General features: G+C 40.9%; 1 protein-coding gene across 1 annotated transcript in view; it reads right to left on the bottom strand.

Moving 5' to 3' along the window:
• ngly1 (N-glycanase 1) overlaps nt 1-15,378 on the bottom strand; it is a 28,350-nt gene that overhangs the window by 3,451 nt on the left and 9,521 nt on the right. Inside the window, exons 5-8 of the mRNA XM_028598004.1 lie at nt 11,934-12,153; nt 10,581-10,702; nt 668-813; nt 77-187 (exon numbers count right to left, since the gene is read on the bottom strand). Of these exons, the coding sequence (XP_028453805.1) occupies nt 77-187; nt 668-813; nt 10,581-10,702; nt 11,934-12,153 (599 nt within the window). The remainder of the gene's footprint in view (nt 1-76; nt 188-667; nt 814-10,580; nt 10,703-11,933; nt 12,154-15,378) is intronic.

Raw genomic sequence — 15,378 nt, 5'->3', positions numbered from 1 at the left:
GATGAAACAGGCTTTACATCAGACTCACCACGGAAAGTAATCTTTTGCATAGGGTTTAAAAGGGGCTACGATTTACCGAGGCATTGAGCCCATTAATGGTGTGCAGCAGCCAGGCCTCCTGAACCCTGGTCCTTCTCGACAAAACCTCTGGATGTTTGCAGGAATACCTCCACGTCACATCAACCACCTGCCACACACACACACTTTGGAATTCATTTCATTTGTTTTAAATTCAACAAGCAATGTGTTTAAAATACTGAAAACAGCAGAAAGGCAGGACTGAGTACACTTTAATATATGAATAATATAATAATACTTTTTTTTACGCGAGCAATATTGTTGTCACGATATTCAACAAAGTTATTGTGTACTTTCCTTCCTTATACCCTGCAACCCAAAGAGATGGACTAAAACATTGTTGGTTTATAATCTGTAGTGTAACATTCTTTATCCTCTAAGGACGTGATACTTTTACTTTTTTATTTTTTAAACTGGTCCCAGAAATCACAAAAATGTAAAAAGAAATATAAAGTAAAACTAAAAAAGGGACTGATACCAGTATAAATTTTAACAACTGATAGTAGCAGCAGTAGTAAAACCTGTAGTAGTAGTACTAGTACTAGTAGTAGTAGTAGTAGTAGTAGTATGTAGTGTCCATTTGCCTGACCTGGTCCTTAGAGAAAGCCAGAACGTAGGCCAGTTTCTTCCCCCAGCCAACCTCATACAGTAGAGGCTTATCACAGCAGTTCTCACAGGAGTCACAGTGCAGCCAGCGGCGCTGAGACACCGAGTAAATCTCTGTCCACACGTGGTCTGAAACACAGAACCATACACATTTTCACCCAACCTTTTATACACTTATACTAGGGCTGTTTAATGAAAAAAATCCAATAGTGATTTTCCTGCAAAACATAGGGCTGGGCATCGTTCAAAATCTTTCGATCCGGTGCCAATTTCAATACCTCAGTTTCGATGCCGGTTTCCAACGGTACTTTTTTCGATATCATATGTTTTAAAATCCATTTCAACATCAACAAAAATCCATTAAACACAAAGCTTTTATTTTCCACCTTAATTGTAAATCAAAAGTTATCAAAATTAAAGAATTCTGGTAAAACCGCTCACTCAGAATAACATTATTAAAAGTGCCTTTCAAGTCAGTCAGTCAGTCATCAGGGCAGAGAAAACCACTGTTGTGCCTGCTTGTCTAAGAGGAAGTGTAACGTCAACAGCACAGCGACCGCTTTCAGCTCGCTATTAATATCATAATTGCAGCAAATGCTGTCTGCATGAAGTTTTGAAAAACCGTAACCACACTTGAAACCACTTTATTGGCATCGCCCTGACTTCAACAAAACTGCAGAAAGTTTACTCCGTCCGCACATGGAGAGGCCGTGTGTGTGTGTGTGTGTGTGTGTGTGTGTGTGTGTGTGTGTGTGTGTGTGTGTGTGTGTGTGTGTGTGTGTGTGTGGTCGGAGCTCAGCTCTGTGTCAATATGCAGAGACGCTCAGACGCTTTTGGAACCAAAATTTGGCACCGAAAGATGAATAATAATAATAATAATAATAACTAGAACTGCAAGCAGTTATGATGGGGCCCAAGCCTCCGATGCCAGTCGCCCCCGACGCCCCGGGGAGCCGCGCCAGTTTCCCCCGACGACCCGGGAGCCGCACCAATGCGGGACCTGAAGCATTACGCGGGGGCAAACGTTGGTGAATAACGAGAGGTTTGATGCACAAGGTCTGCGGTACTCTGCCATTGCAAATGTAGTGGTTAACAGTTCATCTCCATGCATATACAGACTACCTTTAACAATTCTCTACAATAAACACACTTCTTAACCCCCCTGACCACAGGGGACAGCAGAGAGAAATGAGAGAGTGACTGAGAGGGTGGAGGGGGGTAGGCAGGTGTAGTGGTTGAAAAATCAGGGGAGGTGGTCAGGTTGTTGTAAATGGTGTCATAGGCGCAGATTTATTTTTTCGTCCGTGGGTGCTCACAGGCGCAAGCCCTTTAAAAAAAAAAAAAGTAGTCCAAAATTGTTTGCATTTCAGAACCTTAGGAAATGGACAGCATCCGATGCAAATACACACGCCTATTAACTCGATAATTTAGCCGTAAAGTAGGCTTTCCACTCAGAACAGCGCCACTTCTCACAAATACAGATAGGATTGGAGATGTATACAACATGCTCGACCTCAGGCCCAAACTGGTATATGTTGACGGTTAATGGCCGATCATCGCCAAATTTGGTACAGAGCCTCAGAGCGGCATGCCGAACGAGCATCACAAGTTTTGTGTTGATTGCTTTAACTGTGGCAGAGATATTGCAATTGCAAATTTGCCATTTAAATGCATTGAGTTATTGGCGGAAGCAAATAAACGTTGCTTGTAGCGCCTCCTAAAGGCCGATCTTCGCCAAATTTGGTACAGAGCATCATAATGGGATGTTGAAACAAGGAACAAGGATCTCAAGTTCCTTGTTGATAACGTTTAATTTGGCCGAGATATGATATGTTTGTGGTAGCTAGCTAGGAAAATTTGTTTGGTCGTCAAATACGCATAGTTAAACGTAGCAAAATTCTTTGTACAACTTTTGGTCAGGTCTATCTGGAGATGCTACCTACAAGGTTTCGCGTGCAGATCGGTCGCACGGCCTAGGACAAATTTGAAAAAGTTGGTTTTGCGCATTGCGAGATATTGCAAAAAAATTAGCGAAATATGCGCGGAAATGAGCGGGGCCTATATCATGTGATTCAGCTTAATTCAAGGAACACATGGATGTAAGAATTTCTAATGTGCGATGTGTAATGTGGGAGTTAAAGACAGAAAAACATAGCGCCACCTAGTGGTCCACATGTGTAATTTTTGGTAGGTGTGGTCCATGACCCATTCTCTATCTACCCTGTAAATTTAAAGTTGTTCACATTAGTGTAAGTGGTAAATTTAGACATGGGTCCCATAGGCCACGCCCACTTTGACCCCTCAGTACCCCACTCTAGGTTTGGCCTCAGGATTTGCCCAAGATGGTACCCATCAAATTTTTTATAAATCGGATGAACCGTTCATGAGATATAAAACGCGTGGAGGACCTCCATAGGGTCATGCCAAAGAAGAATCTAAAGTTTGGCGTTGATAGCATTTATTTTGGCCGAGATATGGCAAAGTTGGTGTTTTCATAGTTAGCTACACAAATTAGTTTGTGCGTTATATGCGCAATTTTTAAATCGTATAAAAATGCCATTGATAAGTTTTTGTCAGGTCAATCGGGAGATGCTACGGTCCAAGTTTTGTGCAGATTGGTTGCACAGTCTAGGAGAAGTTCGAAAAAGTAGGTTTTTGATAAATCGCAATTTTTCACGCATAAAAGTCTGGGCGGAAATGGGCGTGGCCTATATCACGTGATTCAGTTGGATCCAGGGAACACACTAGGGCTGTCAATGAATATTCTAAATTCAAATATATATTTGAATAGTTTTTAAAAAACGAATTTCGAAGGTGAAAATTAATATTAGCGCGCCTGAAAGCAGTTACATACTGGACGCAGCCCAGCTGGCGCATACAAATGTGACATCATGAGATCGCCGTGACTATTTATACCTGCGCTGGTGCTCCCGACACTAGCTGCAGTCTTCTCCTGAACAGCGGTGGCGCTAATGAGCAAATGCTACCGACGCTGCTCTTTCTACGGACTAGAAGAAGAAGAAAAAAGGTAAACAACGGCAGAACTGGCAGCAGCATTGCCGTCAATGCTTCGATTTGATTCAATGACCGTCGGATCGAGCCTTTCATTCACCATAAAAGAGCTCATCTTAACCCGGTAAGTTTATCAGAGAGACTTGCAGTCACTCTTAGAGTCTTGACATCCGATTGTCGGCAAACTCATTCAGGCTCCCGTTTCCACTTTGTCGCGTGCCGCTGAAAAAGACAGCCGTGCGCGACCTCGGCTCGAGCGCCATAAATCGGACGCGCCGGCCGGATATTACATCATTTTGACGTCACGATGTCGTGCGCCACCTTGGATGCATGCGCAACCAGATGTTCGAATAGTTCAAATATTCTGTATTTTTTTTAGAGGGAATATTTGAACGTCATTTTTGAGTCATTTTGACAGCCCTAGAACGCACAGATCTATGGTTTTTGAATGTCGGGTGTACGGTGTGGGAGTTATAGGGCCAAACGCGTTCTTTCTGCTTAAGCGCCACCTAGTGGTGGAAGTGGGTCAATTATTGCGCCTGAGGTCCTTGCAGAGTTTTGCACCAGTCCTGAAAATGGCAACCCCCCACCATGTACAGTTTAGGCTGTAGTCGGAGTTTTAGGCAGAGAAGAATAAGTAAGAAGATTAATCCTTAGAAAAACAATAGGGTTCCACAGCTCCGATGGAGATATGAACCGCGTTGCCTTGCAATACGCGGTTCCCATGCCCCCTTGGGCTTGGACCACTAATAATAATATTTTTTTTTTGGTACCATAAAAGTATCGACATTCGGTACCCAGCCCTATCCCAAACAGAGAGCTCTATTTAACTGCTTTTCCCAGCCTACCTCGCTGCATCTTTGCTAGCGCTTGCAACCCATCTGCACCCCAGTTCCTCCTTTTAAATATACAGAATATTCATGTTGTCTGACTTAATCAATGGCATGTCTGTTGTCATTGATGCTGCTCTGTTCTTTACCCTAGGGGGATGCTGCACTGCTGCTCTCCCCACTTAAGGCTTTCCATGTATGCACGTGGAAGTGTGGGGAGGCCCCAGAACAGAGACATACTACTTGCAGATTAATGAATCTATTAATTGACAAAGTGGTCCTGACTGAAATTGCGATTATGATTCACGATTTTTCTTTAACTACATATTGCACCTTCTATGGTTTAAAATAATTATTACATACATACCATACATACATACCATACATATATATATGAAAAATTGCCTAAAATAATCTGTGATTTGTAACATTATTCCAGCCTTTATCTTGTGAAAAAACAGTAAATACAATTCAGACAGATAAATATGTTGCTCAGTTGTTAGTCCTCAGGAAATATCTTTCATCAGTCATGTCATATCAGGAAATAGTGACGTATTAAACTGTGTCAGAGCCCAAGCGACATCTTCAAATGCCTGGTTTTGTCTAGTCTCGCATTGCCGGACCTTCCTCCACAACACAGTGGAGGAAGGTCTGGCTATTCCACATAGCATTCCAGGATGGGAGAAAAACATGCTCTGGTTTATTGGCATTTCTTTAAACCAATCACAATTGTCTTGGGCGGTGCTAAGCACCGGACAGAGCCACGGTGCCTCTGCTAAATAGCCTTGGGAAGGAACTTGTCTTGGTGGAAGTAGGACTGTGCAATTAATTGAATTTCGATTTCAATTTCGGCTCCCAACGATCACCAAAACAGTATTATCGAGAAAAAAACGATTATTTTGCCATGTTCTGTTTTGCAAGAACACTCTTATTTTGTCTTGTGTTCTGAATGACACGCGCATACACACATCCGCACGCACACATCCGCCCCTCCCAAAGCCAGTCAGGGAGGCAAGTTGTGTGCTGTGCATATCATCCGCTGGAATTCAGCGTGAGTAAAGATGGCAGCAGCATTTGGTGAGCAAAAAAAGGCAAAACCAACTCAGTTGTCTGGGAACAGCTAACGTTAGCTAACCCTGTGGTCCCTCTGCCTTTGACCCCCCGCTGTAGTATACTGTCTATAGACGTTGTATTCCCCCGACACGCTGTATTCACTTACTGTTTAAAACTTTTTCCAGCTTAGTGGGGGTGCATACTGCTCAAAAACAACATGAAAAAACATAGTTATGTTCCCTCAGCATTTGGTTTTGTTGTTAAACAGTATGTAAATGAGCAGGGACGTTAAATCACCTGTTTCACGTAACGTTACTCTAAGGTACTGTCTATGTGCTGGATTTTTCCTACGGTTAGCTAGCAAATAAGCCCACTGACAGCAACATTATGGTTGATATTTTGGCACAATGTTTTGTAATGACAGTAGTAGTGGTCATAGTGAGTGAACATGTGATGGGAGATGCACATTGTGTTACATCTGTGGAACGGTTCATTAGCTGTGTAACGTTATGTGATATCTATAAAGCTGAACCAACTCACAGTAGTAAAACAGATTTTATTCTGATCCAAAGACTCTGTGAGATAAAGGACACCAACAGATGATACCCTGGACACTATCCATTATATCCAAATGTTAATGAGTAATCGTGTTAAATAATCGTGATTTCAAAATTGACCAAAATAATCGTGATTATTATTTTTTCCCATAATCGAGCAGCCCTAGTGGAACGTGTAGCTTTAAAGGGGTGATAGAATGCAAAACCGATTTTACCCTGTCATAGTTGAATAACGACGGTTGGTAAATAGGACATACATAGAAGCTCAAAGTCCCATTGACACCCCTTTACTATGAAAATCTCATATTTTGAAACTGCCGCTGAAAATGGGCGAATCCCAACAAAGCTGGAAGTTGACGTTAACCTCCCAAAAACCGGAACCTTTGTCAGCCCATGTGTGTATTAAGAGAACGGTCACGCCCCAACATTTACATAGGCTACACAACTGACCTGAGATCAGGTAGTCTTCTGAATCTAGCTAGGTCACGCAGATCTCTGCTATTCCATTACAAAATTTACTTCTGAAACTTTTTTATTCGAGAAATCAACTAATGGTAATGCTCAAATATGGGTCACTTTACAAAAATGGATGGCTAATTGCAAATTTTGTTCGACTGTGTGTTGGAATTCAACTGCCTGTGTTGCCTCGCCGCCCGACCTGCCTTCCTTCACACACCCCAGCCTGCTATGAGGTACTTGGAGCTCCGTCACGACTGGCAGCCCACAGCACTCCATACCCACGCAAAGTCACAGTTTTTTGGATAATTGACTACTAAACGCCGGTGCTCTGACAGAGCTCCAGGGCCTGCAGCTCCCCTCTTCCTGCTAGCTAAATGCCCGGTGTGTGCGAGTGAGAGCACGGTCAGCGAGCTTGTTACGCCAGCAATCGGTTACCGCAGGTTGCAGTTAATCTTTTAATGTGTGTGATTATAATGTGTTGAGTTATTTAAACAAACGATTGGGGAAATAAACGCCGCTTGTCCCTAAGTCTCATTGATAGAGCCTGCGGCTGGATGTAGCTCTATCAATGAGAGCTAGCTCCTCTTAGAATTCCTCTGAAATTCACAAATATTCATTAACTTGAAATCGGACACCGTTGTTAGCTTTATAAGACCTTTAGGGAGATGTTGTATAAGTGGCGTGACGAAATTCAAACTGTAAATATACACAAATTTTGCAGAAAATTAAGCTAACTATCTGTGATTTGTAGCTAGCTACACATAGCTAGGATTGAAGGGACAGTTATAGCTAACGAAACCCCCACTGTTCACAAAAATTCATTAACTTGAAATCGGACACCGTTGTTAGCTTTATAAGACATTTAGGGAGATGTTGTATAAGTGGCGTGACGAAATTCAAACTGTAAATATAAACAAATTACGCTGAAAATGAAGCTAACTATCCGTGATTTGTAGCTACCTACACAGCTAGGATTGAAGGGACAGTCATAGCTAACAAAACCCCCACTGTTCACAAAAAGTCATTAACTTGAAATCGGACACCGTTGTTAGCTTTATAAGACATTTAGGGAGATGTTGTATAAGTAGCGTGATGAAATTCAAACTGTAAATATACTTTATTTATGCCGAAAATGAAGCTAACTATCCGTGATTTGTAGGTACACATAGCTAGCATGAAGGGACAGTCATAGATAACGAAACCCCTAATCTTCACAAAAATTCATTAACTTGAAATCGGACACCGTTGTTAGCTTTAAGACATTTAGATATATGTTGTATAAGTGGCATGACAAAATTCAAACTGTAAATATAGCTACTCTAGTTATGCCGGCAACTGACAGCTAGCCTAGAGTAACTGGAACTGTGGTAAGAGATTGCTGGTGTAACAAGCTCGCTGACCGCGCTATCACTCTCACACATGGGTCATTAAGCTAGCAGGAAGAGGGGAGCTGCAGGCCGGGGTCTGTGGAGGAAGGCAGGCCGGGCAGCGAGGCAGCAACACAGGCAGCACCGGCAGCTGAACTCCGACACACAGTCTTACCAAATTTGCAATAAGCCATCAATTTTTGTAAAACGTCCCATATTTGAGCTTTATATAGTTGATTTCTCGCTTAAAAAAGTCTCAGAAGTGAATTTAATAACGTAATAGCCCGACAAACAATGTATAACTTTGCAGTGAGACCTGCTGTCGAGTCTCCCATGTGTTTCTATGTAGTTTGCTCAAACCAATCAGCACGTAGCTCATTCTGAATATTCATTAGCATACCATATTTGGAAGAAAAGCTCTTGTTCCAAATAGAGCCATATTCACAGGGTAGTTAAGGGCCTAATAAAATAGCATTCGGGTAATTTTCAGCCCAACCAATGTTACATACCCCATTAGGAGACCTTAAGGAACAGTGTAAAATACCCTATATAATCATTATATCACCCCTTTAAAAGTCGTTCAACAGAAAACTCAGATTGGAGATAGTCTTGCTAGCTGTCTGGATTTACTCTGCAAAGATCTGAGGAGCAGTTAACCATAGTCCTCAGAAATCCAGAGTTTAGAACACCAACAAAGAGAGAGGAAGGTGACGGACATCCAGCCGAAAAGGACATCCTGCGGAATTTCCGGCGGCAACAGAGCAATCCCAGAAGGGGAAGGTTGTGGATATAGACTATGTTTTGTCTGACCAACAGTTCAAAACCCAAATATATCCAGTTTACTATAATAAAAGACTAGAAAACAGGGAAATATTTACCTCTGAGATGCCAGAACAAGAGAATTTTGGTTTATTTTTTTAAAAACAAATGCTCAAAATGATCAATTATCAGTTATAGTTGCAGATAGGGCTGGGCGATACGGAGAAAATCAATTACAACAATATTTTTGACCAAATAGCTCAATATCGATACCGCAACGATATTGTAGTGTTGACTATTGGTGCTTTCACAAAATATTTACAAAATGAGATTTTTGATAAATAATCATCAGTAATGTGGATCTAATGACTAAGTGGGTTAAGGCAAATAATAGAACAATTACAACAGTCTGGTAAGTTCAGAAAACAACATCACTTTACTGTAATTCAGCCTTTAAAACCAGGAAAAGACAGCACTTATGCCATATTACGATATTCAAAATCTAAGACGATATCTAGTCTCATATCATGATATCAATATGTTGATATATTGCCCAGCTCTAGTTGCAGATTCATTTTCTGCCGATCAACTAATCGATTAATTAACTAAACATTAAGAGCTGCAAAGATTAATCCATTAGTTGTCAATAATTTAATTAATTGCCAACTATTCTGATAATCGATTAATCAGCTTGAGTCAAGCTAAAAATTCTGATTCCAGCTTTGTTAAATGTGAATCATTTCTAGTTTCTTCTCTCCTCTGTGACAGTAAACTGAATATCTGAGTTGTGGACAAAACAAGACATTAGAGAATGTCATCTTGGGCTTTGGGAAACACTGATCCTCATTTTTCACCATTTTCTGACATTTTAGAGCTAACTAATCCATTCATCCAGGAAATAATCGAGATTAATCAGCAATGAAAATAATCTGTGATTGCAGCTATAAAAAAAATTAAAATATATATAAAAAAAAGCTATAAAGTAGACCTTGAATTGAGATTTATTTTTTAATCAAAATAACAATGGTATTCAGAACGCCTAACAGGGTTGTGCAATTAATCAAAATTGTAAGCGCGATGATGATTTTGGTTCCTATAAATCAGAAAAACAGATTAATGAGAGAAAAAAAAATATTTTGCGTATTACATTTAGCAAGAAAACTCTTATTTTCAAAAATGTCAAACAGCAAAAGTATTAAGGTGTTAAAGTTCAATGAATGCCACATCTTTCCAAAAGACAACGAGTAATTGTGTTAAATAATGATTTCAATATTGACCAAAAATAATCGTGATTACAAATTTTTCCATAATTAAGCAGCCCTAGCACCTCATCAACAACATTTCCTCCTAATATGTCAAACACAGGCGTGCAAGTAAACTGCTGAACAGAAAATCGAATCAGCGATGTAATAGTGCCTTCCATTTGTACTCGGAAGTCGGATTTTCCAAGGTCAAAGTCGGAAACACGCCCCCTGACCTTCTGAGCTCGGAACTCGGACAACCAATACCCAGAGCTCAAAATCCAACATGGCTGCCCCGTGCATTAACAGCAGTGAAAGCTGTAGTAATATACAGTTAAAAGCACTTCTGTGTTATTTGTATCTAACTAAATCGTACACGCAGCACTGTCCATATTCTATCTGTGGACATGTTGCTATGGTGTTTGTATGCACAAAAAACTGTAATGCATCGTTATCAACTGGCATTGCTAACAATGGCTAACTTGGCTAGAGCTAATGAAAACAATGAAAATCAGACTTGTAAATGGAACACATTCAACTAGGTTTGACATCATTCCCAGCTCTGGGTTATGAGTTCCAAGGTAAATGGAACGCCACATTTGTCTGTCAGGAACATACCTGTGCTGTCCCAGATATATCTGGCCTCAAGGCCTAGGGCTCTGCAGCACAGTGTGAAACAGTTAGCCCACTCTCCGCAGCGCCCCCTTCTGGTTTCAAGAAGCTTCTCAGGATTGTTGTACCTGGTATTAACAATACAGAGAAATTCATTATTCTCTGTGTTTTGTGGTCAAATTCATTCATATTCTTTATGACTGTTTGAAGGAAAAATGTTTTACTCCTTACCATTTTGAATTTGTTAAAGGGTAACTTAGTTTTTTTTGTGTCTACATGACTGATGGGAACAACAATCTTTGAAATTGGGCCAGTATTAAGAAGTGAAACAAGCTGCAGTGTTACATTATTGGGAAATTGCGCAACTTTGATTTACACCCACAAAAGTGCTTGTTTTTTCCACTGACAGGGTCAGATTATTATTTTAAATGTCTGGCAGCATTATGGAAAGGATCCCTACAAAAGGTCAAACTTTGTGTTGGTTGAAATATTCCCTTAATTCAAACATTTACATGTGGAAATATGCTGGCTCTATACACACTAAAAGTATTGTTTATTTAAATGGAGTCTGGTAGGTTTGGTGATGGTGATTTGGGGGCTGTTTCTGGTTAAAACAAAGGATCTTTAACAAAAAGGCCTCTATGTAAAGTAGGGCTGCAACAACGAATCGATAAAATTCGATTACTAAAAAAGTTGGCAACGAATTTAATTAGCGATTTGTTGTGTCGCGCAACTATTACGCCACCTAGTCGCGGAGATAAAAAAAAAATTGAGTTGAGCACGGAGCAAAAGAAAAGAAAAAAAGAGCAGAGCGGGGGTAGAGGAAATACGGAGAGAGACTGGAGAGACCCGTAACGTTGTTCTGAAACACTCGGCGGAGGCAGAGAAATCAGTACGACCTAAGTCATCCGAGGTGTGGGAGCATTTCACACTAAATAAATCAAAAACGTGTTAATTGCAAGATAAGCAAAAGCGACACGGCATGGCACGGGCGCACCACGGTGATGAGTCAGCACCTAAAACGTAAACATGAGTCCTTGATGAGGAGGAAGGGAGTTCAACAGCAGGGTAAAGTCACTAACGTAACGTCCCTCCAGTAGCTCTTCTGGTGTGGTGTTTACTTAGACATCAACCCTGTTGTGCACAGTCAATCTATAAACATAATTTTTTTTCAGGACAAACTGGGCTATTAGAATATTTGTGCTGCAGTGAGGTTACTTGAATGTAAAAAAAGGTTGTGGGACCATAAAGACAAATAAACACACACACACACACACACACACACACACACACACACACACACACACACACACACACACACACACACACACACACACACACACACACACACACACACACCTGGGAAATCTGGTGGAGAGCCGGCAGCTCTGACAGTAGTGGTTCTCCACTCGCTGGGCTCCCCAGCGGATGTCATCGGTGCTGGGACTCAGGGAGTTGGCGTTCTGGGTCGGGCCTTTGCAGCTGCTGCAGGGCAGACAGTTCACCCAGGAGAAGAAGTCCTGTTTGAACCATCTGAGCAATTCCAGCACCAGGAAGTCTTCTATTCCAAGTTTACATTCTACAAACAGGAAAGCAAGTCAGTTGGTCGCTCTGAATTAGAGGTCGACCGATAGTGGATTTTACCGATACCGATAGTTAGGTTGGGCCGTATTTGCCAATAACCGATTAATCAACCGATAGTATTTAGAATTGATACTGGATAAAAATCCAAAAAAAAGTCCAGACGCTTTTGCCAATAATCAAAATAATAATGTCATATTTATTAGGGCCCGAGCACCGACAGCGGCGAAGGCCCTATTGAAACTGAAGGAATTATTGTTTCTTTCCATTATTATTAGGGCCCGAGCGAGGACAGCGGCAAAGGCCCTATTGAAACTGAAGGAATTATTGTTTCTTTCTATTATTATTAGGGCCCGAGCGCCGAAGGCCCTATTGAAACTGAAGGAATTATTATTAGGGCCCGAGCGCCGACAGCGGCGAAGGCCCTATTGAAACTGAAGGAATTATTATTAGGGCCCGAGCGCTGACAGCGGTGAAGGCCCTATTGAAACTGAAGGAATTATTGTTTCTTTCTTTCTATTATTTTCCCGTCAAATGAATTGGCTTTTGGAGGGGCTTAATATATTCAAAAACTCACCAAATTTGGCGGTCGCATCAAGTCGGGTGAAAATGTACGTATTTTAAGGGTTTCGGGAAAAGGCGCACAAAAATGGCTCGCTAGCACCCCCTAGAAAGTTAAGAAAATTGAGCCCCTGCAGTGCGTTTAACGTAGACTCACGAAACTTGGTACAGATATGTAACATGTCAAGATGTACAAAAAAACTTCATTAGAGCCATACCCTAAACCCAACGGGAAGTCCGCCATTTTGATTTCAAAGTTCGAAATTAGTGCGATTTTGGCCATTTCCACATGTCGTACTTTAACGAACTCCTCCTAGAGATTTCATCTGATCAACTTCAAACTCGGTCTGTGCCATCTTAAGATGTTAAGATGAAAAGTTGTTAAAAGAAAAACTTTTCGTCATAGGGCGTGGCCGTGGCAGGGCGGCCATTTTGTGCGTTTTGCCGCCAAAACAGGAAGTGGGTGTAACTCGAGTGTACGTTGTCCGATTACCTCGAAACTTTTCAGGATTCATAAGAGTCCAACCCTGAGGACAAATAAAGGCCGATATTTACTTAAAGTAAATATGATACTAATGAGCAACTATAGGCCAATATCAAACCTTCCATTTTTAAGTAAAATCATAGAAAAAGTGGTTTTTTAACAACTCAACCTTTTCTTATCACTAAACAACAGTTTTGATGCCATCCAGTCAGGTTTTCGACCACACCACAGCACTGAGACAGCTCTTGTTAAAGTCTTTAATGACATCCACTTAAACACAGATAGTGGCAAAATTTCAGTCTTAGTATTACTTGATCTCAGTGCTGCATTTGATACGGTAGACCATGACATATTGCTTGACCGATTGGAAAACTGGGTTGGTCTTTCTGGCTCAGTACTAAAGTGGTTTGAATCCTATTTAAAGAATAGGGACTACTTTGTGTCTATAGGTAATTATACATCTGAGCATACAAATATGACGTGCGGAGTTCCCCAAGGCTCAGTTCTGGGGCCTCTTCTGTTCAACATCTACATGCTTCCACTCTCTCAGATTATGGAAAACAACAAAATAAGTTACCATAGTTATGGGATGACACACAAATTTACATAACCTTATCGCTAGGGAACTATTGCCCAATACAACAATTAAATATGTGCATTGAACAGATTAATGATTGGATGTGCCAGAACTTTCTTAAATTAAATGAAGAAAAACGGAGGTGGTTGTTTTTGGAGCAAAAGAGGAACGATTGAAAGTCAGCGCTCAGCTTCAAACGACAATGTTAAAAACAACAGACAAAGCAAGAAATCTTGGTGTAGTCATGGACTCAGACATAAATTTTAAAAGCCACATTAACATAATTAAAAAATCAGCCTATTATCACCTTAAAAATATATCAAGGGTTAAAGGGCTTATGTCTCAGCAGGATCTGGAAAAACTTGTCCATGCTTTTATCTTCAGTAGACTTGACTACTGTAACGGTGTCTTTACAGGTCTCCCTAAAAATCAATCAGACAGCTGCAGCTGATTCAAAAACGCTGCTGCTCGAGTCCTCACTAAAACCAAGAAAGTGGATCACATCACTCCAGTACTGAAGTCTCTACACTGGCTTCCAGTGCCTCAAAGAATTGATTTCAAAATACTTTTACTGGTTTATAAGTCACTAAACGGTTTAGGGCCAAAATACATTTCTGATCTGTTACTACATTATGACCCACCCAGACCTCTCAGGTCGTCTGGGACGGGTCTACTTGTTGTCCCCAGAGTCAGAACTAAACAGGGGGAAGCAGCGTTCAGTTTTTATGCTCCACATATCTGGAACAAACTCCCAGAAACCTGTAGGTCCGCTGCAACTCTCAGTTCTTTTAAATCTAAGCTAAAGACCTATCTTTTTGATGTTGCTTTTCTTTAAATAATCTATTTTATTAACTTTAATTTCTTATACTGCACTGTAACTTTTATTATTATACTGCACTATCAATTTTATTCTTGTCTTTTAATGTTTTTAAGTTGTTTATTATTGTTTTTTAATTGCTCTTTAATGTTTTATGTAAAGCACTTTGAATTGCCCTGTTGCTGAAATGTGCTATATAAATAAAGCTGCCTTGCCTTGCCTAAAGTCATAGCGCCCCCTAGTTGCAACAGGAAGTAGGCCTAAAAGTCAAGGTGCTATACTTTAACGAACTCCTCCTAGAGATTTCATCCGATGGACTTCAAACTTGGTCTGTACCATCCCAACACCTTAACGATGAAAAGTTATTAAAAGAAAAACTTTTCGTCAGACGGTGTGGGCGTGGCAACCATTTTGAGTGTTCAGCAATGAACAAAGAAGTTGTTGTAACTTGAGTGTACGTTGTCGTGTCTGCCCGAAATTTCTCACAATTGACAAGGGTCCAGGCCTGAGGACACCTACAGGCCAAAATTGACTTTTGGTCATAGCGCCCCCCGCTGGCAACAGGAAATCTGCCTTATATGACAAACATCATCCGATTTGCATGAAACTCCGAATGTGTGGTCTACGTGTGATACTGAGACGCCCCCTATACTATGGCCACGCCCACTTACTCAGGTCACGCCCCTTTCATAACATTTGAACCGTTTAAGGTCTAGTCTTGTGTGAGGTGTCATTGAACTCAGCAGAGACTTCTTTCTTCATTGGTGATGGTTTGGCCCGCCCC

This window comes from Perca flavescens, chromosome 14, assembly GCF_004354835.1.
Source record: "Perca flavescens isolate YP-PL-M2 chromosome 14, PFLA_1.0, whole genome shotgun sequence".
In the NCBI taxonomy this organism is placed as follows: domain Eukaryota; kingdom Metazoa; phylum Chordata; class Actinopteri; order Perciformes; family Percidae; genus Perca; species Perca flavescens.
This window is presented reverse-complemented; position numbering and strand designations above follow the sequence as displayed.